The sequence below is a fragment of the Mizuhopecten yessoensis genome, unplaced genomic scaffold (assembly GCF_002113885.1).
Source record: "Mizuhopecten yessoensis strain PY_sf001 unplaced genomic scaffold, ASM211388v2 scaffold207, whole genome shotgun sequence".
Taxonomy (NCBI): domain Eukaryota; kingdom Metazoa; phylum Mollusca; class Bivalvia; order Pectinida; family Pectinidae; genus Mizuhopecten; species Mizuhopecten yessoensis.
The window spans coordinates 316,105-343,755 of NW_018403431.1; the positions used below are offsets into that span (position 1 = coordinate 316,105).

The 27,651-nt window shown below is 38.0% G+C and overlaps 1 protein-coding gene across 1 annotated transcript; it reads right to left on the reverse strand.

The window, feature by feature from the left end:
* Nucleotides 1-373: 373 nt before the first annotated feature.
* Nucleotides 374-27,651, reverse strand: LOC110462393 (solute carrier family 12 member 3-like). The gene is made up of 24 exons (XM_021516374.1): nucleotides 27,585-27,651; nucleotides 20,299-21,110; nucleotides 16,547-16,696; nucleotides 15,949-16,120; nucleotides 14,187-14,326; nucleotides 13,831-13,944; nucleotides 13,256-13,367; nucleotides 12,433-12,560; nucleotides 12,014-12,271; nucleotides 11,293-11,400; nucleotides 11,047-11,170; nucleotides 10,819-10,920; nucleotides 10,377-10,532; nucleotides 9,730-9,829; nucleotides 9,187-9,298; nucleotides 8,893-9,027; nucleotides 8,629-8,735; nucleotides 8,057-8,190; nucleotides 5,545-5,904; nucleotides 4,671-4,785; nucleotides 4,301-4,387; nucleotides 4,008-4,119; nucleotides 3,474-3,541; nucleotides 374-2,952 (listed from the first exon to the last, which is right to left on the reverse strand). Exons 2-24 carry the CDS (start codon nucleotides 20,830-20,832, stop codon nucleotides 2,817-2,819), a joined length of 3,564 nt encoding a protein of 1,187 aa, XP_021372049.1. The 5' UTR covers nucleotides 20,833-21,110; nucleotides 27,585-27,651; the 3' UTR covers nucleotides 374-2,816.

Sequence of the window (27,651 nt, forward strand, 5' to 3'; positions counted from 1 at the left end):
TATGTGCAAATATCTGCCATTGAGTTTTCTTTTAAGGTCAACTTTCCTTGGGGGGGGGGGGTTCAGTCCAGCTTTCATCACAGTCTCGAGGGTCTTTGTCTTCCTCAAATATTTCTGATCAAGAACAACCTGGGCTCAAATATATCGGGGATATTCCGGGATCAGAAGGTTTTGGCTTGTCGTCATATTTTGAATATCAGATATGCTAATGCTATCGCGTTTGCTTACTCATGGATCTGAGAAACTACAGTCAGCCATATTTTTGCCTTCGACAAAAGTTCTCCGGTGACGTCACAATGTCACGTGGGTGTCAAGTATTTCGCTATTTACCTTTTTGAGACAGGTGAGAAAAGGTCGATTCAGCAAATCAAAATCCACGATATTTTTTTTATTAAGAAACTAATCTCCATAAGTTGTTTTTTGGGTATATCTACCGGTTTTTCTTATTGTGTTAATACACCTTAATACTAACAAACACTAGATGTACTCTTTAAAGTAATGATACGAATGTTATTCAAGGGAGATAAGCCAGTGACAATTCTTGAATCTGGAATTCTTGATGATACAAATATACGAGTAATCCCCCTTCCTCCTGAAACTGTCACAAAGGAGACTTAATAGCCGTCGGTCGATGAAATTTTGGCCCTTGCGTGTTTCTCCCTTTTACACCGTACACTGTCAGGTCTATCTCTTTATCATACCTACTGAATAAGTGAAAAATCGGTCTTGAAGTATTTGAGCTCAAGTTTGATATACCTTGAAAATTAGCCATATATTGTAAATATAATGCAAGCGGGCGGAGTCCTCAGCTTAGTGCTGTTGGCATGGTATTGCAGTTAGGTAGCACTCTTGAGCCGGCTTCAGACAACACTAAAATATCGCATCAAACAATGCACGTGGAGGCACGTCCTTATAATACCTCATCTGTTAATAGGACGCTAAACTCATTATACTATGACTTGTTTGCGGATGCAGTGTCACTTGAACCCTGAGCGCTAGTGACCTTTAAGTCTTTGGCATTAAGCGTAACGCCGTCTTAAAGATAATGTAAATTTTTGACACGTTAAATTGTCAAAGAAACGACTTTTGAACGAAACATGTTTACGTCACCTTTGCATTATAAACGTCCATAGAACATCACAACTGACCATGTTACTAAGGTGCGTAACTTACATATTGGTATTTTCGCTTTACTCGTCGTATTTTCTTTTTCATTTTCTGCCATTTTTAGTTATGGCAGCAGGAAATGCATGACAATATGTTTAAAATTAAAAAGGTAAAATTGACGAGAACCAATCATTAACCTAATGATAATAAAAAAAGTTAATCATGTACTAAATGTATCGGGTTTGTGAAAAGATCGTACCCTAATTACACATTTCCTCATCATATACATCTTTTAGAATCTCTATTATCTAATTTTCTTTTTTTCCGTTTTTGTGTGTGTGTGTGTTCATACACTGTTACGTATATGTGTAAGGCCGTTTGCTATAACCTGTTTCTTTCGATGTATTAACCAAGAGGGTGGTCACTTTGTATGCTTGTAACGGGGAAGGGGAGTACGGCATTTTGACTAATTGCAAAAATGTTCTACATAAAGCTGGATATATATATATATATATATACGTATAAAAAGCAAACATATAAAAATGTACATGTATATTGTTTTCATAAATTATGTAAGTCTTCAAGTTAAGAAAAGGCCTTCAATATCATGTCCATAGAACCAGCCGATAGAACTGTCCTGAGCGTGTTGTATTATTAAAGCTCACTCAAACAACATATCGTTTCATGCGTCAGTACACAGATCGGAATAGCAGTCACAAAGAATACATTTTATCAGTCTTTCGTACACGAACAACACAACAGTTGGTACAGCTACCCAAAGACCATCGAGGTAATCAGTGGTTTCAGCATGTTCATTTGTTAATATATTTTTTTCTTCAATGAAACAACATTTAGTAGTTTTCGAGGGGCAAACACTATACCACATTATTTATTTTACACTGTTCAGATGTGTTTTAGTAAATCATAAAATAATATATGCATAGACAAATATCAGCACGTAATAAATGTCACTTTTGTGTCAACGACCGACTATAAACCTAACAGTGGTTCAGACGGAACATTTATACTATGTAAACAGTGCAGAACAACGTACGTATACACTATTCGCCTTATCTGAACAGGTCACTCCGACTATAGACGTTGTCGTCTAAAATAAGCATTCTTCATATAAATGTGTTTCGCAACAATTGCTGTGCTAAGCAAATTACTTCAAACATGTGTGACAAAAAGAGTGATCTCCAGTTATGGTCTATTTCATCTGGAATGCATCCCATTGGCTATTTTGGATTGTCTAGACTCTCTGATCGATTATCGATGTAACTCGTTGCATGTTATTAGTTTAAGCTCTGTACAACAAAACTCAAGAAAGATACAAACGTCCGCGTCCCAAGGTCAATATAGTGCATATTTCAACACAAAAGCCTGAGTACATTAAACCGTTGTGTCGTCATGGATACCATATGATTAATAATGTTGATATGCTACGACACAGGGATATCAGATTCCCTTAAATACCTATGATTAATACGTCAGGACTGAAAGTTTACAAACGATGACACAGTCAAAAAAATATGCCATATTGCATTATCCTCATTCATCAACATAGCAATTGGTGAACTGTCGACATATATTGGAGGGTTACGTCTATCCTTTCACTTCTCAGCAGGATGTGTTGTCACAAACTTCACAACAGGATGCGTTTGCACTAACCTGTTAACCACAGGTTCTGTTACTAACCCTAAACACATTCACGAGTAGTACGTCAGCACGCTTTGTTGGTTTCCGCGAAGTAACAACATGGGTGGCATATCACGTGTAAGTGTTTCCAGCCAACCCATATAGAGTCCTGCCGGACAGTAAGCCTTCCTCGGCACAGGCAAAGTCCTGAAGTCAAACAAAAATTAAATAGGGTTGAAATGTATTTGAAATAATGACCATGTTACCATAAGATGATTAACCACAAAAGAATAGATCGTTATTCACTCTTCATATCGATAAAACAAAGGCAAATTTAAACAAAGGAAATATCTAAAAGATACCTTTGCAAAAGTGTTTAGAGAACAAGACCATATATTCTGGAAGTGTAAGGTACATCTGCGTCATCGACGAAACCGTCAAGTGATATAATAAAAATTCAAGAAATGCCACGTCCTCAAATTATGAACCACGGTAATGACAATGCACACTAATGAATATAATCATAAACATCGACCTTCATATCACACAAAGATATTGCATATCGATGAGATAATGATTACTACGATAGAGCTAACCCAAATACAAAAACCTAAAAAGGACAAGTGCATTTAAGACAGATATTGCGTACACTTTATCAAACAGCTGGTAATTTTGTATTGCCACACCTAATTTTACTTTCGGGTAAAACAGCAGTCGATGATACTTACATTACGATTAGCGACGCCTCTGTTGAATGAATGAGTAGCTGTTCTCGCAAACGGATGTTCCGGTATATCTAAAAACAAAAGGTGACATAGTATGGTTACATATTGTCAGAAAAAATTCACTTGCCTACCCGAAAAAAAACATTTGAAATATCCTTTACAAAATTTGATAACGAGTTCAAGGAAAGAAAAGCGATGATTTTCATATTTTAGTTAATTCATTATAATAGAGGAATTACTATTTTCTTTCTTTTTCAATATACAACATAAAAAATATACCTTTGCCTTGTTTGAAACCATATCACTTTCACTTATTTTCCACGGAAACTCATCTGGGTACTCTCCACCACGTAACCGCCATTTACGAATTGTACTTTCAAATTCCCCACCCGAAAAAAAACATTTGAAATATCCTTTACAAAATTTGATAACGAGTTCAAGGAAAGAAAAGCGATGATTTTCATATTTTAGTTAATTCATTATAATAGAGGAATTACTATTTTCTTTCTTTTTCAATATACAACATAAAAAATATACCTTTGCCTTGTTTGAAACCATATCACTTTCACTTATTTTCCACGGAAACTCATCTGGGTACTCTCCACCACGTAACCGCCATTTACGAATTGTACTTTCAAATTCTTTGTACCTGAAAGAAAATATTGAAGTTTTAGTAAAATGCATTGAAAACTTTCCACTGCATAGGTTATGCTAAGAGTTATCGTATCTGATGGATGATTGTTTGGATTTGGATTTGCGAACTATTTTTATATTTCGAGGTAAATATTTTTATTATGATGTATTGTATACCCGACAGTACAGGTACATACATGTTGAGAGACGGCTTCTTCCACAGGTCCGGTATTACTGTCAGTTGGGAGTACTCTATCCGGAACTTTGCCAGCAGGGAAGCCATTCTAATAAAAAGCACGTTTATCACATATATACTTTTTTTACTGATATAGATTAACGTATATACATATGTATACATGCAGCAAAAAACATCTATAATGTTGTTAAAAAATATTTGTACCATATTTGAAGCATGCATATTTCACACACAATAAAAATAATTGATTTATAAATAATTATCGAAGCGAATATTCAAAGTAGGAAAACAAATGTGGTAAATATCAGCAAACGTTTTACACTGGTGCAATATTGATGTGTCAAAGGGGATATAATGTTTATTTACTTTACCTCATTTGGTCTTCGTTTGGATTGGAATGCTTCGTGCCAGCACAGAATACTCTCAGTTTGCAGTCTTTCCACTTTCTCCGCGTAGAAAGGATGTAAGGTATCAGCAATGTCAGGCCTGTAAGAATATATGAGTAGTTACGGTAAAGATAGTAAATATAACAATTTGGTACGTGCTTGATGGTCATCAAAACTCTCATGCCTTTCATCCGAGTTACATTTTACAGCACGATCTAATGCATCTACATCAACGATACAATTACGCTCGATATCGTCACTGAACATTCTCCTGACAAGATTTAGTCATGAATTGTAGTAAACAATTCATTTATTATCGAAATGCAGAATATTTCGTAATTGCTTGTAAATACTACGTCTTGATTAGAATTACAACTCATCTGTTCTTAATTAGAATTACAACTCATCTGTTCTTAATTAGAATTACAACTCATCTGTTCTTCATTAGAATTACAACACTAATCTGTTCTTAATTAGAATTACAACTCATCTGTTCTTAATTAGAATTACAACTCATCTGTTCTTAATTTGAGGAAATTGAGCGTTTCAGTTGAGGACAATGCCTTCATATTTAAAGATGTTCAACTCTTTGTAATAAGATGAAGCATGTTTTTTTCTAAGGTCACCTTCATTCCATTTTAAACATTTATTTATAAGTTATGTTACTATAAGGTTTTCATACAGTGTAATTTATAGTTTTATTTAGCCTAATATTTCTTTATCAAATGTAAATGGTAAACGTACCAACAGTATATCTATCTTACAATGTTTTACACCAGATAATACTTGTTTTAAGTAATAGAAATTATATGAATGACTTGCAGTTTTGCCGTATAGTTATGAAGGTAATTGCACTAACCTCCGTCGTCGTAAAGCCACCATACATCTATGGTGCCGTACTGCTTCTCTCTGAACCTTTCTGCGTTGGAATCACAGGACAGTGTAGATAGGAGAGTGGTGTGTGTGGGGCGTGCCTCATCCCTCTCCTCCTCTTCTCCCAAGTGTGTCCCTTGGTCCCGTACATAGGCATTGTTTTCCTCCGCCCCTTCCTCTACAGTGTTAAGTCTCTGTAGTACCACGTGGTTCTTAGGTGGAGTGACTTTTGGCTTGCTATTTAAAAATTTGTAAGAACTTTCGTTTTCGGTGTTTTCTCCGGGAATGTCACTATGTCCTGTTGATATGGTAGGGGATTTTTGTGAATCTACCTCCAAGTGAATATCTGTAATTGAAAATAAGGACAGTTTTTCGTGCTTGTTTAAGTTACGCGTATATTTGTTTGAATTTCTAAAGTAATTTGATCGATATAGTGTAAATACCAAATATTCTACTTTTTCCATATTTCGTACTGTTCATTCACTCATCCATTAGAGAAGAAGAAAACGGACAACTAACAGGAATGACAAGATGACATGAAAATACTTTCAAAACCATTAAAATATCACTTCGGAGTGCCCTCGGTCTGTTTTGTGTAACACCTTTAATATTAGGTAACAGAGTACAGTAGAAATGGCTTGATCCTAAAATACAGGGCATGTCTCGGATAAACAAGGATAGCGGATTCATCCTGCACAACACACCTACATATATATATATATATTTATAAACTACATTTTGAATACTTTTTTTTTTAGAAGATTTTTTTCAAGAAGTGATTTCTCCAGTATTTTTTTTTTCTTAAAACCTGTCTTAAATTGAATATCACCTACCCGGTAAAGGAAATACTCATGTTTTAGCATAGGTCGTTCAACTGGATTTTTCACAATATTTACATATGCACTGAATACAAAAATAGACTACATGAAAAGCTAGCTTTTGTTGTGTAGACACAGATTTGCAAATGACCAAAAAAGGTAGTCTCAAACCAATTTTTTTTTCTTCTCAATATGAAGCCCACATAGTCCACTTTATCATGCATATGCCAATTTTAGTGCTGATTGTTTTTATTAAATTTTGATACATGTAATATTACATGGGTTATTCATTATACAAAATTCTCACCCATGGCCAATGTACGCTACTACTGTACCATGGCCACCGTACGCTACTACTGTACCATGACCACCGTACGCTACTACTGTACCATGGCCACCGTATACTAATACCGTACCATGGCCACCGTACACTAATACCGTACCATGGCCACCGTACGCTAATACTGTACCATGGCCACCGTACGCTAATACCGTACCATGGCCACCGTACACTAATACCGTACCATGGCCACCGTATACTAATACCGTACCATGGCCACCATACGCTACTACTGTACCATGGCCACCGTACACTAATACCGTACCATGGCCACCATAAGCTACTACTGTACCATGGCCACCGTACGCTGATGCCGTACCATGGCCACCGTACGCTACTACTGTCCCATGGCCACCGTACGCTGATGCCGTACCATGGCCACCGTACGCTAATACTGTTCCATGGCCACCGTACGCTAATACCGTACCATAGCCACCGTACGCTACTACTGTACCAAGGCCACCGTACGCTGCTGCCGTACCATGGCCACCGTACGCTACTACTGTACCAGGGCCACCGTACGCTACTACCGTACCATAGCCACCGTACGCTACTACTGTACCAAGGCCACCGTACGCTACTACCGTACCATGGCCACCGTACGCTACTACCGTACCATAGCCACCGTACGCTACTACTGTACCATGGCCACCGTACACTAATGCCGTACCATGGCCACCGTATACTAATACCGTACCATGTCCACCGTACGCTACTACTGTACCATGGCCACCGTGCGCTACTACTGTACCAAGGCCACCGTACGCTGATGACGTACCATGGCCACCGTACGCTACTACTGTACCAGGGCCACCGTACGCTGATGACGTACCATGGCCCCCGTACGCTACTACTGTCCCATGGCCACCGTACGCTGATGCCGTACCATGGCCACCGTACGCTACTACCGTACCATGGTCACCGTACGCTACTACTGTACCATGGCCACCGTGCGCTACTACTGTACCATGGCCACCGTACGCTGATGCCGTACCATGGCCACCGTACGCTAATACTGTACCATGGCCACCGTACGCTAATGCCGTACCATGGCCACCGTACGCTAATACTGTACCATGGCCACCATAAGCTACTACTGTACCATGGCCGCCGTACGCTGATGCCGTACCATGGCCACCGTACGCTACTACTGTATCAAGGCGACCGTACGCTGATGACGTACCATGGCCACCGTACGCTACTCCTGTACCATGGCCACCGTACGCTACTACTGTACCATGGTCACCGTACGCTTCTGTACACTACTACCATTAGCATGTTAATCGATTTCATAAATAGACATACATAACATAATTGTGTTTCGGGTAAGTGACGAATACCTTGCTCAGTGTCCTGCTCGTGATCAGACTCAATATCATCGTCCAGTCCGACACAATCGTCCGGAACCTTGTTCAAGTCCAGTCCTTCGGGCACGCGCAATATCCCTACACCGTAGTTCAGATCAAACGCATCCCTGGAATTAAGTCTCATATTTTCAAATGATTTTAGATACCATGTATGACTATTATACATACTGTACACATACCACTTATTTCTCTGCGTCACGTATTCCATATCAGTGACTATACATGTCCATGGGAAGTAGATACAAACCGTTAACGTAACTTCTTTCTTACCAAACAAAACCGCAGACGTACCAAAACGAACAATAATTGAAAATACGTTTAAGCTTTATACAAACATAGATTTTCTTTTGTGACAGTAAAAAGAAACAAACTTGGTTATGAAAGTCGATCGGTATTAAAAGTCCTTATATATCCACATCCACATCCATAGCAAGTAATTGATTTCTAAACCAAATGTAAATCGATTGTTGAGAGATAATATAAAACAAGTATGCATGCAAATTGAATTGCAAACTGTGGGTTAAGTATGATGATAAAGCCCTCACTGTATGATGTTGTAGTAATCGTCCACCTCGTACCCGTCTGCCTTCTGCCAGTCAGATTTGTAACCCATGATAATGGTGTTGGGTCGAAGTTTCCCTATACCAACGGCCTGAAAAAGAAAATAATACAAAAGCAATGTCAAATGTCTAAAAATGACAACCCTTGGACTCTAAAATTATAATTTCAAACAGTTAAAGTATTTGATTTCGTCCTTTCATACTTCTTATTTTAGTTAGTATAGTCACTACAACTACGAGCGGCCCTACCTGCATTAACACCTGCGCGCCTATCCTTAGTGTCGGAGTTACCACACTATTGTAGAAAGCCTTAATACTGCGTCTCTCAAACCACTTGTAGGCCGCGTTCGACCTTAGGTTCTTTACATGGTCGGACAACTCTCCCTGCCACATAAATAAAAATCCACATTGTTTAATTTACATATTCAGGAAAATAGAAAACAATTGATTTGAATACATTTATTAAAAGAGACAATTCAGAATAACGATAGAAATTAATGCAGTAACTAGCTATTAAAGAATTATAATAATTGTGGTGCCTACCCTGAATATGTGACCACACATGAGCAGACTCTGCCTCTTGGTGAGACAGGCCACGAAGTCGATCAGTTGGGGTCGGTTACGAGGGTATCCCGAGAGTACCAACACCTGCGGCCTATAACAAAAATAAAGTTTGATGTAACGGGAAAGTAACTGTTCTACATATGTGTGTGGTGCAGAATACGTATCTACGTATTGCCTTCAGCTCTGTGAAATGGCTGTAATCGCCACTCAATGTGTTCACAGGATAATTCTGATGTTTATAATTGTTTACGCACGATATGTTTAATTGTCATATATATTGCTTTTCTATTCCCGAAATACGAAGAAAATCAAAGAGAAATACATATGGAACACAATTTTTGTAGAAAATTAGGAACACCGCCCATATGGAAATTTAACAATTCTAGAGAAATAAATCAGTAAACGTTGTCTCCCTTCCCGCAGTTCAATCCCTTTCCATATCCGACGTAATTTTTGAATTAAAAAGAAATGGTAAGGTATGAATCCTAAAAATGACCCAATCAAATGTATCGCCGAATCTACCTGAAGTTTTTTACATGCTCGTCCATTTTGATGAGTTTCATGCTGGACTTGAGCGCCTCTCTGTACACGTGAGCCTGTGTCGAGGATCCCCAGTTTACATCTGAAACACAAAGATAACGGTAAAAGCATTTATTAAAATATTTAGTAAAAAAATGTTATGCTACTAACTTAACCTTACATCAAGGATGATGTAGTGGTACACGCAGTGTCAATATCAACATAACGTAAAGTCCGCATTTATGTACATGTATATATCATTTGCTAAATTTCACATCGGCACACGTTTCAAGACAACATTCGTTCTAATGGATATGAAACTATCAATAGTGTCCCACATCACACATATTCTACCTGACCCTAAACCATCTAATATTGTCTGTTAACAAAGTACCTAACACACTTCTGTGTCATACTAAATGCATGTTATACAATGGTGCGAGTTTTCATGTAACCATCTAAAGAATACTACATTTCACTTTATAATATCATGAGTCAGTAGTATTTGATTTTACTGAAATGCTTCATCTGTTAAACCAACCTCCATACACGGTGTGCTACCAAGCGTAGAATTCATCATTTCATTGAATTTTACACTTTTTATTGGGTATACAATACATTGACACATACAAGTTACGCATTACTCGTACCTGGTTTCTTGATCTTGACATACATGTAAAGGGAACACACAAAGACGAATGTGATTAATGCTGACCACCAGTTGATAAGGAACATCACGGCAAGACAGATCAGAGCTCCTAAAAGACTTGTCCACTTGTTGTAAAACCTAAATGCCGGTCGGAACCCTATCAAAAATACATATAATCATGAGTTTTATGATTTACTAAAATGAATACGTAATACGCAAGCAAAGCTTTCGAACTTTTAAAGTATACAGTGAACGGTCGGCTCACTGCCAGGATATGACAAGACGCAAGGCCAGATCGATAGACGTAGTTAATATGTGGTGAAACAAAGCAATTTTGAGGGAAATCAAAAGATATATTTTTGTATTTTTTTGGTGTAGAAAGAATAATCATGTTTGTCGCAGAGAACTTTATTAATAAATTAAAAAAAGTAACACTAGCTTACCAGGCGAGCCAGCAATGGAGGCATCGAAGCAAGAATAGTTAATCAAAGCGTATGCCATCAGAAAAAAGTTCGATATTATGGGCGCGATCAGATCCAGGGCCCCTGTAACAAGACAAATATAACGTCAGTAGACATCACTATACGTGATACAGGAGAATAATTCTATAAGTTAAGGACATTCAGGGGTTAAAACAAATATGTATATTGAATGTTTGTTCAGCTACTTACCGATACATGTCATTGCCACACAGATGAAAAAGGCGAGGAGATAACCACGTCTTGGCTCACTACTGCGACCGTAACCTTTGGCAAAGAATTCAATGAATGGAAACAATTTGTCCTTTCCGAGAGCCTAAGAAACAAATACAGTATGAAAGGTTTGATCAGTTTATCGGCTATAATTGTGAATGATAATTCAAAGGATGCATATATTTGTTTCAGACCAATCACTTATCATATAGTAAATTAACTTACCTGAAACACTTTAGGAGCCCCGACCAAACTGGCTAAAGCAGAGGAAAGGGTTGCAGAAAATATACCAGCGAGGATGAGAGGCCTGAACGCGGAGGCTACACCAACAGCCTGTACAAAAACAAAGGACCACAGAACTGTAAGCGATGTCGATTTCACAGTGTTAGTCAAGAAAAGTTCGATATGATCTATTCCTAAATTTGTATCAGATCATGTTTTATGCCTCACGACCTTCTGAAAAAAAGCAATTGTAAACACGTAGACATTTGACAGATGTTTTATCCTTAAATGACGAGGATACCGTGAGATCTATTAACATTTGATTCATTCATCAGAATTTGGAAGTAATTAGTTGCAACTAATAAAATATGCAAGATGTATTATTCACAAAATAACAAAAGCTGAAAAGTAATTTGTGAGTTGGCAAATATTTACCTTCTTCTTAAAACAAAAACGTTTAAAAATAAAAGTAAAAATAAAACGAACAATACTGCGATCAACTGTTATTTGACAGAAACTGAAATCCCTTAGTTGGGAGCCATGCTATAATATCGAATGCCGTTACTTTCATGTAGACTGAAGCCTCTCCGATACGTTTGAATGTTACTCGATTACACTTAAACGTATTGGAGAGGCTTCAGTTAAACAATGTATAAAATAGATAAATAACTTAATAAATGTTTTTAATATTAACTATACTGATGTCTGTAACAAACAACTTTACCCCGTTGTCATTCATCAGTCCGTACTCGCACGTTTTGTTGAACATGTCACAATGTCGGACGACTTCGGTGGAGGGTACAGTAACTGGGCTGGGGATGACGGTGACGTTGTTTGTGACGTTAGCTATCATTTCCATGGCAACTGGCCCGACGGCATCCCGCATTATACATGACCCGGCGATCCACAGCATCGCCAAGTATACTAAGGTGGTCAAGAAAATGGCAAGAAACGTACCCTTCGGTATAGCTTTCTGTGGATTCTGCAAGCAATAAAGAAAGCGACTTTTACTGCAATATACATTCATGTGATCTCACTTCAATAGATTAGAAACGTATGCTTTGTACTTGAGACCGTTATGAAAATTGGCCTTCTATTTTGTGTGACGAAGTTTTCATATGTACTGAGACGAAAAGAACCTACCTTCAGGTCACCAGATATGTTAGCGCCTGCCAATATTCCAGTAGCAGCAGGAAAGAAGATGGAAAAAACTGTGAAGAAACTATTGCCGTCACGGAAGGCTGGACCGAAGTTTTCCGAAAACACATCAGCTATAGATTACAAATAAAGAAAAGTATACTGTCGCCATTCACGTACGAGGGATCTCAACGGGTAATACTTAACAAATTATAAGTTCTCTGTTTGATATTTTGTAAAAACATTTTTATGTTTAAATGATTGAGCTGTTAACTATATAGTGACTGGCATTTACCTGAATATTCCTACCTAACAAGTCATATCTATCTCTATTGTGGATTTCTGACAATTCCATTATGACTATTAAGCAGCGGCAGTTTGGCATTGTTTTGTTGGGTTTAGCGTGCTTTTAACCACTAAGTTCCTTTAAGCACATGCCTCCATGGATGTAATGTATGCGTTGTGCTAAAACGGTATGTTGGGGACAGGACGCACAGCCTTCCCCGACTTGGATCAACGTCAACATCAAGGTCAAAAGTAAAGTATTGTGAACAATGCGCTAGAAAGCCAAAAGGTTATTGGAAGGAAGAGAGACATATGAAGGCGTCAAATAATGCAGTGGGCGTAGAATATTTATTTTGGTTGCTTTTGAGTTTCTAAACTCAGCAAAACTCCAATTCTGCAAGGGGATTTCCAAATTGGTTGTCCCTTAAAACAAGCAGCGGGTAACAGTAGGTACAAACGTATATACGTTTCTCACCAAACATGGGCGTGAGCGTAGAATGCATGAATTGCATGTTTAATTATATGTCCGGCATAGACACTTTACCATTGTATCCCACGAATCCTTTCAACTGTTTCTCCTCTGTCGGGGGGATGAATGTTCCCACGACGAAGTTGATTATTGCGATCGTCAGAATTACCAGCAGACCCATCTGTGCCTGTAATAGTGCGGGAAATATTAACAAACAGTAACAGTATGATTCATGTCTAAATCGCTCGTTATTTCATAACTTACGTTAATCTTATTAACATATAGAGTTTTGCATCAGCGGGTAAATTGAAACATAGTGACACTTTATAGAACACTAGATTTAAGCATCATTCTAAAACAACAGATAGGAAAAAGGTTCAACAACATTTCTATAATGTTGAAAATAAGATTGTGTAGCTTTTAAAATTGTCAAATTACCAGAGAGTTTGAGAGAAATTTTAAAAGCCAAAAGAGATCAGTCCGCATGTGATATCACTTTTTGTATGTCATTACCAGAAGGAAGACTTTAAATTTTTGATATGTAGATTAATTAGAAAAAAGCACGAACATGGTTTTCTTTCATAAATTGTTTACAAATCCACTTTTTCTCTTCTTATTTAAACAAAGAAACATTAGCACGGAATACCTACTTTGGCCTCCCACTCCATGCCAATGATCACTATCCCCACCAAAAGAACTGACGTGGCACAACCAATAATCCTGACGTCATGCATCCGGTCCCCCGTAATGGTCGTGTCAAACTCCTATAGCAACACAACGAGAGGGATATTTTATTTAATAACCAATTACTCCAAACAATGTTACTGTAATCTCTGTCGTGTGTGCAAACAATTCCGTTTCTAATATATGATGTTTTATGACGAAAGTGTGATATGTTATAATGGGAAAACGTTTTTTGTGGTCAGTTTATACGGAGATGACGTGTCATACCATCATTGTATAGAGTTTTGGTGATGTGTTTGTAAGCCAGTGACGTAAACCCTACCATCATGAGTGACTGAACAGTCTCTGCAAATCCCACGATGTACATGGCCGCCGCGATGGCATTGGCAAGAGAAAAGACAATTCCAATAGATCCACCAAACTCTGGACCCAGGCTCCTCGATATCATGTAGTACGCCCCACCTGTGTCGGCAAATTTGATTTTGAAATAACAAGTACAAATATCAAATTATTTGTGTTGTGCAATAGAAGCTTTCATATCAATAACAATAAATACACTTAGAAATGAAATGATAGGCATTCCCCAGCTTAGTGATGTTATATGAGCGAGTTTAAGCTAATATTGCTCGTCTTCCCTTGCCGTTGCAGCTTGACATGTGATCCTATAGAAAGGTTTGTATTGTATTTACCTCCCTTGACCTTACCTTCCTTTTCTACATCTGAAGCTATTCAGCTCGAGCTATTCGATCGATACATGTCCACTCTTTTTAAGAACGTTTTCTTATTCTATCTCGTATCTGCTTCATGTGTAGCTTCATGAAAACAAGTCCATCAATGACTTTTCTAAGTAATAATGTTTGGCACATAAACTAGAACACTGACAGGCCAGTGAGGGCCCCGTCTTGTGGCAATATATCCCCAATAATTATCAAGAAGCAATCTGCCCATATAGCTGAGCTTGACGTTCGACATTTGAACTTCAAACAGAATCGCAATTAAGCAAAATATACATTTTACATGTACTATGATGCGAGTCTTGTTTCCGTCCACCTCCATATTTGATGGGCTAACAGAAATATAAATACCAGTGCAATACTCATTTGTTAGCTACCTGCACCATCAAGAGCCAGGATTAAAGACAGAGATTCACTATGTCTTTGACCTTTGGATCCAAATGACCTTGACCTTTAATCCAGTGACCCTGATCTTTGGTCTGTTGACTTATTCTTTAATTCCAACCAACTTTGCTTCATAATATCATAACAAAATGTTCATCAGTGAAAAATACAAAACTTGACCTTGACCTTAATTCTTTGGACCTCATACCCTGAGCCCTTGGTCAGTTGACTCCGTGTTAAGTTCTGAACAACTTTTTTTAATTACATAAAAAAAAATGTTAATCAGTAAAAAGATACCATATTTGACCTTGACATTGAGCCAGTGACCTTGACCATAAGTCAGTTGACTCCTTGTTAAATTCTAACCAATTTTGCTTCATAATGTCAAAAAAATGTTCATCAGTGAAAAGATACACAATTTGACCTTGACCTTTGAACCAGGGACCTTGATCTTTGCTCAAATGACACCTTGTTTAATTCCGACCAACTTTGCTTCAAAATGTCATAATGACATTGACCTTTGAACATAATGATCATGACCTTTGAACTTGACTATTTATCTCAGTGTATATTTGTGTAAACTGAACATCTTGACCAAGTTTCATGTAAATCGGTCAATAAATACTTAAGTTATCAGCCAGGAACAAAATGTGTGGACGGGCGGACGGACGGACAGACAGAGTAATTACTATAGGGCACCTGTATCTCCGATACGGAGATACGGGGCCCTAATTATGAATTCTTTTGATTAAATACGTAATAACTCAGGGATTTCTACCACAAATTCTTCAAACTGCGTAATACGCTGGAGAGTAAATATGATTATCGGGACCTGATTTCAAACGATGCAGTAATATGGAAAATAATTATTAAAATAATGCTTGCTTACTGTGTTTTTGATCGTTGGTGACCTAAACATTCTTTCCAACATTTGCCGAAAGACCCTGAATCCCTAAACAGTCTTACCTCCCTTTACCTCACCGTTGGTACATATAGCGGACATGGAGGTTGTGGTGATGATTGTGACGAAGGCGGACAGGAGGACCACGATCGAGGCTAGTCCTATCCCCGCTTGGCCCGTCACCCACGTCAGCCTCAGGAACAGCATCACACCAAAAATATTCAGTAGACATCGCACCTATGGTTACATGTTAACATGAGCATGCTAGGGCATCTATAATAATAAAACTTTCAAAACTTTCCAAACAACGCATATTTTACAACCTCCTCATGCTTTTGACTACACGAACATGAGGGTACTTCATAGGGGAGGATACTATTCATTTTCTTTGCAATGGTTTTTATTTCTGCACAGGATTTCTAGCCATAGAACATTATTCAATCGCCATGATTGTAGTATTATTATTTTTCATGTAGCATTTTAAGCATTCACTTTTATCAATAGTAAACATAGCAACCAAAACGTCAAACATACAGTTCGAAATCAAGTTATATGATGTTAATGTTAAATATCATTTCTACTCAGAAAATATGATATCCACATACATGTAGTAACATGTGAGCACCCTGTCGAACTTCTGACAGCGCTGTAACTAATACGTACCAGTACACCTTGTATCCAGCCAAACTTGAGTGCCCCAGACGTCACCGATGGTCTGGGGGAGGGTTTGGGGCCGTCCTCCACGTCCTTCAGTTCATCAGCGAATAGTCCGTCCTTGATCGATGGGGTATTAGGTGTCCGTGGGCTTGTCGGCTATGAAGGATAAACGCGGTATTTCATATTGAAAGGCTGATGCATAGGGACGTCGTCTAGCGTTACGTGATTTCATCATAAGTGTCAAATGTCTAGTTTCTCTGTTGGTTTCTTACGAGTAAAAGAAGACATTTTTCTTTTTCTTTTAGATACTTACGTAAAAAATGGAAACAGCGATGTAAATCAAGGGATATGACTCGACGTAATTGGTTTCGGGGTTTAAGGAGCCTTGTCCAACCGCAGACAAAACACTAGATAATTCCACTGTAGGTTTTCATATAAATACAATGTACGTACAGTAATTATCTCCCCTTAATTTCGTTTCGGATAACACTGTAGGTAATGCGACTGGTCAATGCTATAGAATAATGACCTAAGATTCATTTCTTTTTTATTTAGTATTAAAACATTTCGTCATGAAACTTCCGCGGGGTATCGTTTTCTTTTCAGAAATGATTTATTAAAGCTATAGTCAAGCTCGAAAAAAAAGTATCCAAATGCTAATTATTTCGGGTTTTTGCAGCGGAACGGATATCTCTAAATCCCAAATGTTTAGTCTGCAGAACAGTAAAGATCCGGGAATGCAGCATACGTCTAGGTTTGTCCATACGTTTGTTCTCGTTACCGTTAATTCAATTGAAATACGGTAAGCAAACTTACGTAAACCAAACATCTACCCTGAGGCACTTTCAGCACTCGTACACAATGTATTACAGTGACTTTGCGTTTCCTATATTGCGTGTAGCTAAAGAACCCCTGGGATGATGCATGGCCCAGGAAGGCCCGTAGGTGTTGAGAGCTATTTATAACTCTAATTTAGCATTGTTTAGTTCTCCCAGACTGCTGAATACATATTTATGTCGTAAACCTGTCATGTCTGCTGTTGATTTCTCTCTTACGCTGACATTTCTCACCAACCATGGCGATTATTCCATCCAACTAGGCAAATTGCATAATTGTGCTTGTACGATACTGAATAAATTCGTATGTTTGAACTCAACATTTTTATTTACATTTTAGAGACTGCGTCAGCTGTACAAAGCTGGTAAGTGTACTCATTGTACTTGGTATAGCTGTACCACATGTCTCCGAATACCGATCATGATTTTGAATCTTGCTAAATATTTACCTAATCCAAAAACACAGGATTATTTATAAAAACAAACAGCACTTTGAAATATCGATAAGGTTTTTTTCTGACATTGATAAAGGCTCCTTTTTTGTTTTACGTTTTTTGAATACAGGTGAATTCCAATCACCATCACCAAAGGCTTACGCCTGATGTATCACAAAGAAATGTGCAAAACATAATGGTTGGAACTCATTCTCACATATCTACATTGTGAATAAATAGTTGTGTGACATTTAATCCCAGGTTACTTATATTAAACATTTATATAACATAAAATTCCTACATAAAATATATGTGTTTAATTTGTTGATTATTAACCAAATAAATGCCAGAGAGCGCCTATACCAGGCCTAATTCATGCATTATGCGTCAGAATTATCTCACTGCTGTACATGGATTGCGACCTATCTGTATATATTACCATATTAATTTATAATTCACACTGTATAACGAAAATATTCATTTTTTTCTATTTGTCTGACACAAATTGCATTGGCGCTGTTATCGTTTTCGTGCATTGTATGTAATATAAAACAACCGTTTGTAAACAACCTGTATTCTGTACTACATCCCATTCTACGTGTCTCGTGGACCGACGTTTTGACGATTACTTGATTGATACATGTTTTCAACAGTATTTTACAAATCAAACCTCATTTGCTTGTTCAAGCCGAGTCATCTCTGACAATCAACTAAATTTGATAAAAAATACATTTGAAAAAAATTCGTTTACTGCCAGTAATAATACGCGCACGACGTGTATAAGGTAAACATAGGGTGACTGACGAACTCTGAATGTGTTTAGCTGTAGGAAATCAAATAATCAAAATAAAACTCATGTCTTGGGGCGTCTCAGAGAGAGTAATATAATGAAAGGTGATACAAATACTATATACGCTCTACATGTTACATAGCAAAACAACACAATATATATTGTACAAACACCATGTTACAGTAGCATGTTTGCTATAGATTGTGTTTCTACCAAAAGTATCACAGTATCATTCAAATATTTAAGATTTGTTTTAATACGATATTACATCGAAATACCTGCATTTCATTCTTTAATATTGTCTGTGGTATTTTTTCCCCATTTGGCAGTCATAACTACGAAGGCTAGGGAGGTACATATGGCCCTGAACCACTCGTGCTCTCCCTTACACACTGTACATTAAATAGGGAGGTACATGTGGCCCTGAAACACTCGCTCTCTCCCTTAGACACTATACATTAAATAGGGAGGTACATGTGGCCCTGAAACACCCGCGCTCTCCCTTACACACTATACATTAAATAGGGAGGTTACATGTGGCCCTGAAACACCCGCGCTCTCCCTTATACACTGTACATTAAATAGGGAGGTACATGTGGCCCTAAAACACCCGTGCTCTCCCTTATACACTGTACATTAAATAGGGAGGAACATGTGGCCCTGAAACACCCGCGCTCTCCCTTACACACTGTACATTAAATAGGGAGGTTACATGTGGCCCTGAAACACCCGCGCTCTCCCTTATACTCTGTACATTAAATAGGGAGGTACATGTGGCCCTGAAACACCCGCGCTCTCCCTTATACACTGTACATTAAAAAGGGAGGTACATGTGGCCCTAAAACACCCGTGCTCTCCCTTATACACTGTACATTAAATAGGGAGGTACATGTGGCCCTGAACCACCCGCGCTCTCCCTTACACACTGTACATTAAAAAGGGAGGTACACGTGGCCCTGAAACACCCGCGCTCTTCCTTACACACTGTACATTAAATAGGGAGGTTACATGTGGCCCTGAATACACATTTTGAACGACATGCATGGTTAATGTGTTGACGTTGGATCACCCCAGGGTTGCTAAAAGAACAAGGCTCGAGTTAACAACATCATCCGTTAACCCTTGATACCATAACAAGTGGTCAGATCGCCCTGGCACCCGAGGGGAGGGTGACGATAGTATAGTGTCAACCTGGTCAGTTGTCCTTCAAAAGTGACCCTGACGTCAATCGTAAGTCACTGTCACTAATAAGTTTTCGCAGTAAGTGGTCAACTGTTTGACAGGAGATAACAAAGAATGTAAACTTCTTCTTAAATCTTACGTTTATTCCTTTATTACCGTTGCTCCCTGCCGACAAAGTCATCTGTCTCCTGACCCCCCTAAGTCACAATTGATAACTATTCTACGTGTAAATGTTAATCATTTTACGTAACAATTTTTGTATTAATAATTTTATGTTTCTTTTTCTTTCTTTATTATTATTTTTTTGAGGAAAACCAGTTATTCCCCCTGACGACCATTCATTTTGACGATAATTAAGTCTGAATATCATTACTATACGAAATAAACGTAACGCTTTGTCAAAATTGTCCTGTAACGGATTACAAATGTAATTTTAGGGAGGTGGGGATAAAATAAAACATAAAAGTGGCGTTTTCTGGAGATTTTCAAAGGATACCACAACGAGAAAACACGTACCTCCTCGTCCCTGAGTTCGTCTAAGGTGGGTCTTTGACGCACGTCGTCGTTAGGGAATACAGAGAATAGGTCCCGGTAATGGTCAACGTGCGGAAGTGCTTCAAATGTGTCCTGGTTCGAACTCATAACAGACACCACCGACATGCGCTGATGCTGCTGTACGAAGAAGGCGTCCATAGATGACTTCCGGCCGGGTGCGGCGGCCCGGCCGTAAGGGGTAAGAAAGTGGTGTTCCGAAGAGGATATCTTGCGGGCAGGGATGTAGTGCCGAATTGGCTCGCCCTCTGGACCCACCATTATGGATACTTTTCTTATCCTCCCAGTTTCCTCTGGTACAGAACCGTCCTCCGAAATTCCCGTCAAACTTGGTTCTTTCCCAGATATTTTCCGTTCCTTTACATGCGACACTTGGAATTTATTTGGGTCCGATTCCAGGTTTGTTTCTGACTTCTCATGTTCTATTCTTATTTCCGGAACCGCCGTTTTCGGCATTGCCGGAGACACTTGTTTCTCTGTATCGTCTGTAGACGACATCACGGTAGAGTTATTCCGTTTTAGTCCTGCGACACCACTCTAACTAGTATTTGTTGTATGTGCCTGGCTCCCGATCCCGACTGTCAGTGTGTAGTGTTACGACCGGTCATTATTTCCTCCAGTAGTCTACAGGTATGAGTTGTATAGGTATTTGTCGTCTGTATACTCCCAATGCGGTCACTACCACCGACACTTCAGCACTGGCCTTCCCCGAACGCCTGTCAGACCCTACACCTTTCCCCGTCATCAATCATAACCGCGCGTGCTCTGTGACGTCACTATAATGTATCAAAACAATTGAATTAATGCTAGCACGTGTAAATATGAGCATTATGCATTCCGTAAGTAACGGTATGTAAGCCGATGTGAGTGAATGCAAATTAATTCAAATGTGAATTAGATTGTAATGTAAACAGGTGAGTGCAAATACCAAGCATGAACAGAGGATGACGTCACGTACAGGCAGTCTAAAAATCCGCTTGCTGCGCCGTGGGGACTACAACATAAATATACCTCTCCGAACGCGAAAAATTTAAAATAAGTAATTTGCACAAAAACAGCTTTCAGTGTGCATCTCCCTGTGTATGTTGTTGACAATGAATATATCTTCCTTCATTCTGAGTGGTTTTTACACATTGATCAATAATGTTTACCTGTTGACCATCATCTGAACCCGAGATATTTCTGTCCGTAAACAGACACCTGCAGGATGGAGAATCACAATGTACACAAGCATCATCGACATTTTTTGTACAATTAAATGATACAGCATATGAGTATACTATGTCAAGTGGTATGGGTAGTACCTGTTTCCGTCTCTGTAGCCGAGAGGCTTTATAACACCGGTAGTGTGCAGTGTGCTACACTGTATAGAAGCACGCTATACTTTATCATAAGGAAGGATCTTTACTGTTTATCAACTCCTTCTTTTATTGTGTAACAATTTTGAGAGTAAGAAAATAAGTGATTAGCAGACTTACATGCCTGACAAAATGTAATTGATGCAGTGATTTAAAATGGTATGTGACGCCTTTAACTGTCTTTTCCTGTTTAGTCTCATTTGAACATTTTAATACAAATTGAACACTCTTGTTCTTTTAAGTGTCGTTATATTGTACCAGTTATAACTTGAACATTTGTGAGACGCCTTGAACAGTCTTTGTAGAAACAGTTCAAGCTTATTCCGTAATTGCTCGAGGAGTATCTAGTCTCTACTTCAAAAATATATCTTCTTGCCGATTAATGCGCCGGAATTAAGAACTCATTATATATAGTTACAACACGATGTATTGCTGATTTTGATACAAAAAAAATACGGTTTCAAAATATTATTAAATCCCTCAGATTGTACTTTTAACCTAGTCTTATAGTTTGTATATCTATATACTTACTCCGCACCTGGTCCTATAGTTTTATATCTGTATACTTACTCCACACATGGTCCTATAGTTTTATATCTGTATACTTACTCCATACCTGGTCCTATAGTTTTATATCTATATAACTTACTCCACACCTGGTCCTATAGTTTTATATCTATATAACTTACTCCATACCTGGTCCTATAGTTTTATATCTATATAATAAGCCCACAAATGGTAGGATAGTTTTTATCTGTATACTTACTCTACAAATGGTCCGATAGTTTTATATCTGTATACTTACTCCACACATGGTCCTATAGTTTTATATCTGTAAACTTACCCCACACCTGGTCACATATTTTTATTTTGTATACTCACTCCTCTCCTGGTCATATAGTTTTATATTTGTATACTTACTTCACATCTGGTCACACACATTGTAGTTCTATATTTGTATATTTACCCCACACCTGGTCATATAGTTTTATATTTGCATACTTACTCGACATCTGGTCCTATAGATTTATATTTGTATACTTACTTCACACATGGTCCTATAGTTTTATATTTGTATAATCACTCCTCTCCTGGTCCTATAGTTTTATTTCTGTATACTTACCCCACATTTGGTCACGTAGTTTTATATTTGTATAATTACCCCACACCTGGTCACGTAGTTTTATATTTGTATACTCACTCCTCTCCTGGTCTTATAGTTTTATTTCTGTTTACTTACCCCACATTTGGTCACGTAGTTTTATATTTGTATACTTACCCCACACCTGGTCACGTAGTTTTATATTTGTATACTCACTCCTCTCCTGGTCTTATAGTTTTATTTCTGTTTACTTACCCCACATTTGGTCACGTAGTTTTATATTTGTATACTTACCCCACACCTGGTCACGTAGTTTTATATTTGTATACTCACTCCTCTCCTGGTCTTATAGTTTTATTTCTGTTTACTTACCCCACATTTGGTCACGTAGTTTTATATTTGTATACTTACCCCACACCTGGTCACGTAGTTTTATATTTGTATACTCACTCCTCTCCTGGTCTTATAGTTTTATTTCTGTTTACTTACCCCACATTTGGTCACGTAGTTTTATATTTGTATACTTACCCCACACCTGGTCACGTAGTTTTATATTTGTATACTCACTCCTCTCCTGGTCTTATAGTTTTATTTCTGTTTACTTACCCCACATTTGGTCACGTAGTTTTATATTTGTATACTTACCCCACACCTGGTCACGTAGTTTTATATTTGTATACTCACTCCCCACCTGGTCACATAGTATTATATGTGTATACTTCCTACACACCTGGTCCTATAGTCCGAATTATTCTGACGTGTTATCGATTATGAAACATATCGGTCTTTCGTCGATTAACGTCAGAACTCCGGCCCTCTATAATATGCGGGAAATGTGCGACCCGCGCCCGGAGCGCACTTCCAACTGATAGTTTAGAAACAAATCGTCACTTTCGCACACACGTCGCACATGGATCGAAAGATCTATTCTTTATGTGTGAAAGTGACGATTTGTTTCTAAAATATCAGTTGGAAGTGCGCTCCGGGCGCTGGCCGCATATTTCCCGCATATTATAGAGGGCCGGAGTTCTGACGTTAATCGACGACAAACCGATATGAAAAAAGTCGATAAAACGTCAGAATAATTCGGAATACTGGTCCTATAGTTTTGTATGTGTGTACTTATTCAACACCCGGTCACATAGTATTATATGTGTATACTTACTCCTCACCCGGTCACATAGTTTTATACCTGTATACTTACCCCACACCTGGTCCTATAGTTTTATATTTGTATACTTACTCCTCGCCTGGTCCTATAGATTTATATCTATATAACTTACTCCACATCTTGTCCTATAGTTTGTATATCTGTATACTTACCCCACACCAGGTACTATAGATTTAATAATATATCTGTATACTTACTCCATATCTGGTACTATAGATTTATATCTATATATTTACCCCACACCTGATCACGTAGTTTTAAATTTGAATATTCATTTCTCTCCTGGTCCTATAGTTTTATATCTGTATACTTACCCCACACCTGGTCCTAAAGTTGTATTCCTGTATACTTACCCCATACCAGGTCCTATAGTTTGTATATCTATATAACTTACTCCGCACCTTGTCCTATAGATTTATATCGGTATACTTACTCCACACCTGGTCCTATGGTGATATATTTGTATACTTACTGCTCGAATGGTTCTATAGTTTTATATTTGTATATTTACCCCACACCTGGTCACATAGTTTTATATTTGTATACTTACTCCACATCTGACGCTATGGTTTTATACCTGTATACTTACTACACACCTGGTCCCATAGTTTTATATCTGTGTACATACCCCACACTTGGTCCTATAGTTTTATATCCGTATGCCTGGTCACATGGTATTATATGTGTATACTTACTACACACCTGGTCCTATAGTTTTATATTTGTATACTTACTCCACACCTGGTCCTATAGTTTTGTGTTTGTATACTTACTCCACACCTGGTCCTATAGTTTTATATTTGTATACTTACGCCACACCTGGTCCTATGGTGATATATTTGTATACTTACTCCACACCTGGTCCTATAGATTGATTTATGTATACAGTGTACTTACTCCACACCTGGTCCCATAGTTTTATATATATATACAGTGTACTTATTCCACACCTGGTCCTTTGGTGATATATTTGTGTAATTACTCCACACCTCGTCCATGTGATATATATGTATAAAGTGTACTTACTCCATACCTGGTCCTATAGTTTTCTATATGTATACAGTGCACTTACTCCTCACCTACTCCTATGGTGATATATATGTATACTTACTCCACACCTAGTCCTATAGTTTTATTTATGTATGCAGTGTACTTTCTCCATACCTGGTCCTATAGATCGATTTATGTATACAGTGTACTGACTCCACACCTGGTCTTATAGTTTGATTTATGCATACAGTGTACTTACGCCACACCTGGTCCTACAGTTTTATATTTGTAAACTTACTCCATACCTGGTCCTATAGATTTATATATGTATACGGTATATTTACTCCACCCCTGGGCCTATGGTGATATATCTGTATACTTACTCCATACCTGGTCCTATAGATTTATATATGTATACGGTATATTTACTCCACACCTGGGCACATAGTTTTATATATATATACAGTGTACTTATTCCACACCTGGTCCTCTGGTGATATATTTGTGTAATTACTCCACACCTGGATAGATTGATTTATGTATACTTACTCCACTCCTGGTCCTATGGTGATATATCTGTATACTTACTCCACATCTGGTCCTATAGTTTGTATATCTATATAACTTACTCCGCACCTGGTCCTATGGCGATATATTTGTATACGTACTCCACACCTGGTCCCATAGTTTTATATATGCATACAGTGTACTTACGCCACACCTGGTCACATAGTTTTAGATATGGATACAGTGGACTTACTCCACACCTAGTCCTATAGTTTTATCTATGTATGCAGTGTACTTACTCCGCACCTGGTCCTATAGTCTGATTTATGTATACAGTGTACTGACTCCACACCTGGTCGGTCCTATAGTTTTATATCTGTATACTTACTCCATACCTGGTCCTATAGTCTGATTTATGTATACAATGTACTTACTCCACACCTAGTCCTATAGTTTTATATTTGTAAACTTACTCCATACCTGGTCCTATAGATTGTTTTATGTATACAGTGTACATACTCCACACCTGGTACTATAGTTTTATATATGTATACAGTGTACTTACTCCACACCTGGTCCTATAGTTTAATATCCGTATACTTACTCCACACCTGGTCCTATGGTGATATATTTGTATACTTACTCCACACCTGGTCCTATGGTGATATATTTGTGTACTTACTCCACACCTGGTCCTATAGTTTTATATATGTATACAGTATACTTACTCCACACCTGGTCCTATAGTTTGATTTATGTATACAGTGTACTTACGCCACACCTGGTCCTATGGTGATATATTTGTGTACTTACTCCACACCTGGTCCTATGGTGATATATATGTATACTTACTCCACACCCGATCCTATAGTTTTATATATGTATACAGTGTACTTACGCCACACCTGGTCACATAGTTTTATATATGTATACAGTATATTTACTCCACACCTGGTCACATAGTTTTATATATGTATACAGTGTTCTTACTCCACACCTGGTCACATAGTTTTATATATGTAAACAGTATACTTACTCCACACCTGGTCACATAGTTTTATATATGTATACAGTGTACTTACTGCACACCTGGTCACATAGTTTTATATATGTAAACAGCATACTTACTCCACACCTGGTCACATAGTTTTATATATGTATACAGTGTACTTACTCCACACCTGGTCCTATAGATTCATATATTTATACTTACTCCACAAATGGTCCTTTAGTTTTATATCCGTATACTTACTCCACACCTGGTCTTTTAGTTTTTTTTTATCTGAATACTTACTCCTCTCCTGGTCATATAATTTTTTATCTGTGTACTTAACCCACATCTGGTCCTATAGTTTAATATCTGTATACTTACTCCTCATCTGGTGCTATATTTTCTTATCTGTATAATTACTCCACACCTCGTCCATGTAACACATAAAAAGTCGTAAAATTGGCGATAAAATCTGACGTTGCAGGCTTTATAACGTCATAATTAAGCTGATTCCAATGGGGTCGAACTTACCCGAATGCATGTCCGAACTTATCCCATTGCGGGCTCCTTCGGCCATCCGATCATCCGACAGGGAAAATTAAATAATGTTCAAAAACGGACGTGCTACCATACTTCCCAGAACGGACTTAAATAAAAATGGGCCGAATTTGCACCGATCTCCCCTATTGTTATGTCGGTCTTAATCTCATTATAGTTAAGGTTTTATTGTTATCCTTCGACTAGCCGACTTTAAATAAATTTTATCTTGCCTCATTCTGAAAGAAGTATCAAAATTATCTCATTCTAAATCAGTAGATATCAGAGATCAACAAAAGCTTCGCTCTTTTAAGGCTTTGCCTTTTCATATTATATCAAACACCGGTAAGACGTTTTTGTAGTATTGTCGGTGAATTATTGCGAAGAGGACACTTGCGGACGCAGAAATTCATCACGCATGTCACATTAGATGTTTGTCTAAGCCTAATAGTAATATTCTATTCTACCGGCAAATCAACATTCGTTTGTAGATTACATGTACAGTAGCTACATTTTGTATTAACAGAAATACACATGCATGTTCTAATAAAACTTGCTTGGCTAGTTTTCAGTCCAAAAGTTAAATTTCATTACCGGTAACTAAATATCCATGCAATCCGGCTGTACGTCACAAGTAATTGTAACTGTTGGCCTATGTGGC

Bases quoted from the DNA above. Each gene is read 5' to 3' on its own strand.
- LOC110462393 (XM_021516374.1), bottom strand. From the start codon at position 20,832: ATGTCGTCTACAGACGATACAGAGAAACAAGTGTCTCCGGCAATGCCG. The intron at 14,327-15,948 runs GTAAGACTGTTT...TTGCCGACACAG, and splicing joins CAACGGTGAGGTAAAGGGAG to GTGGGGCGTACTACATGATA. The intron at 8,191-8,628 runs GTGAGGGCTTTA...ACTTAATTCCAG, and splicing joins GATTACTACAACATCATACA to GGATGCGTTTGATCTGAACT.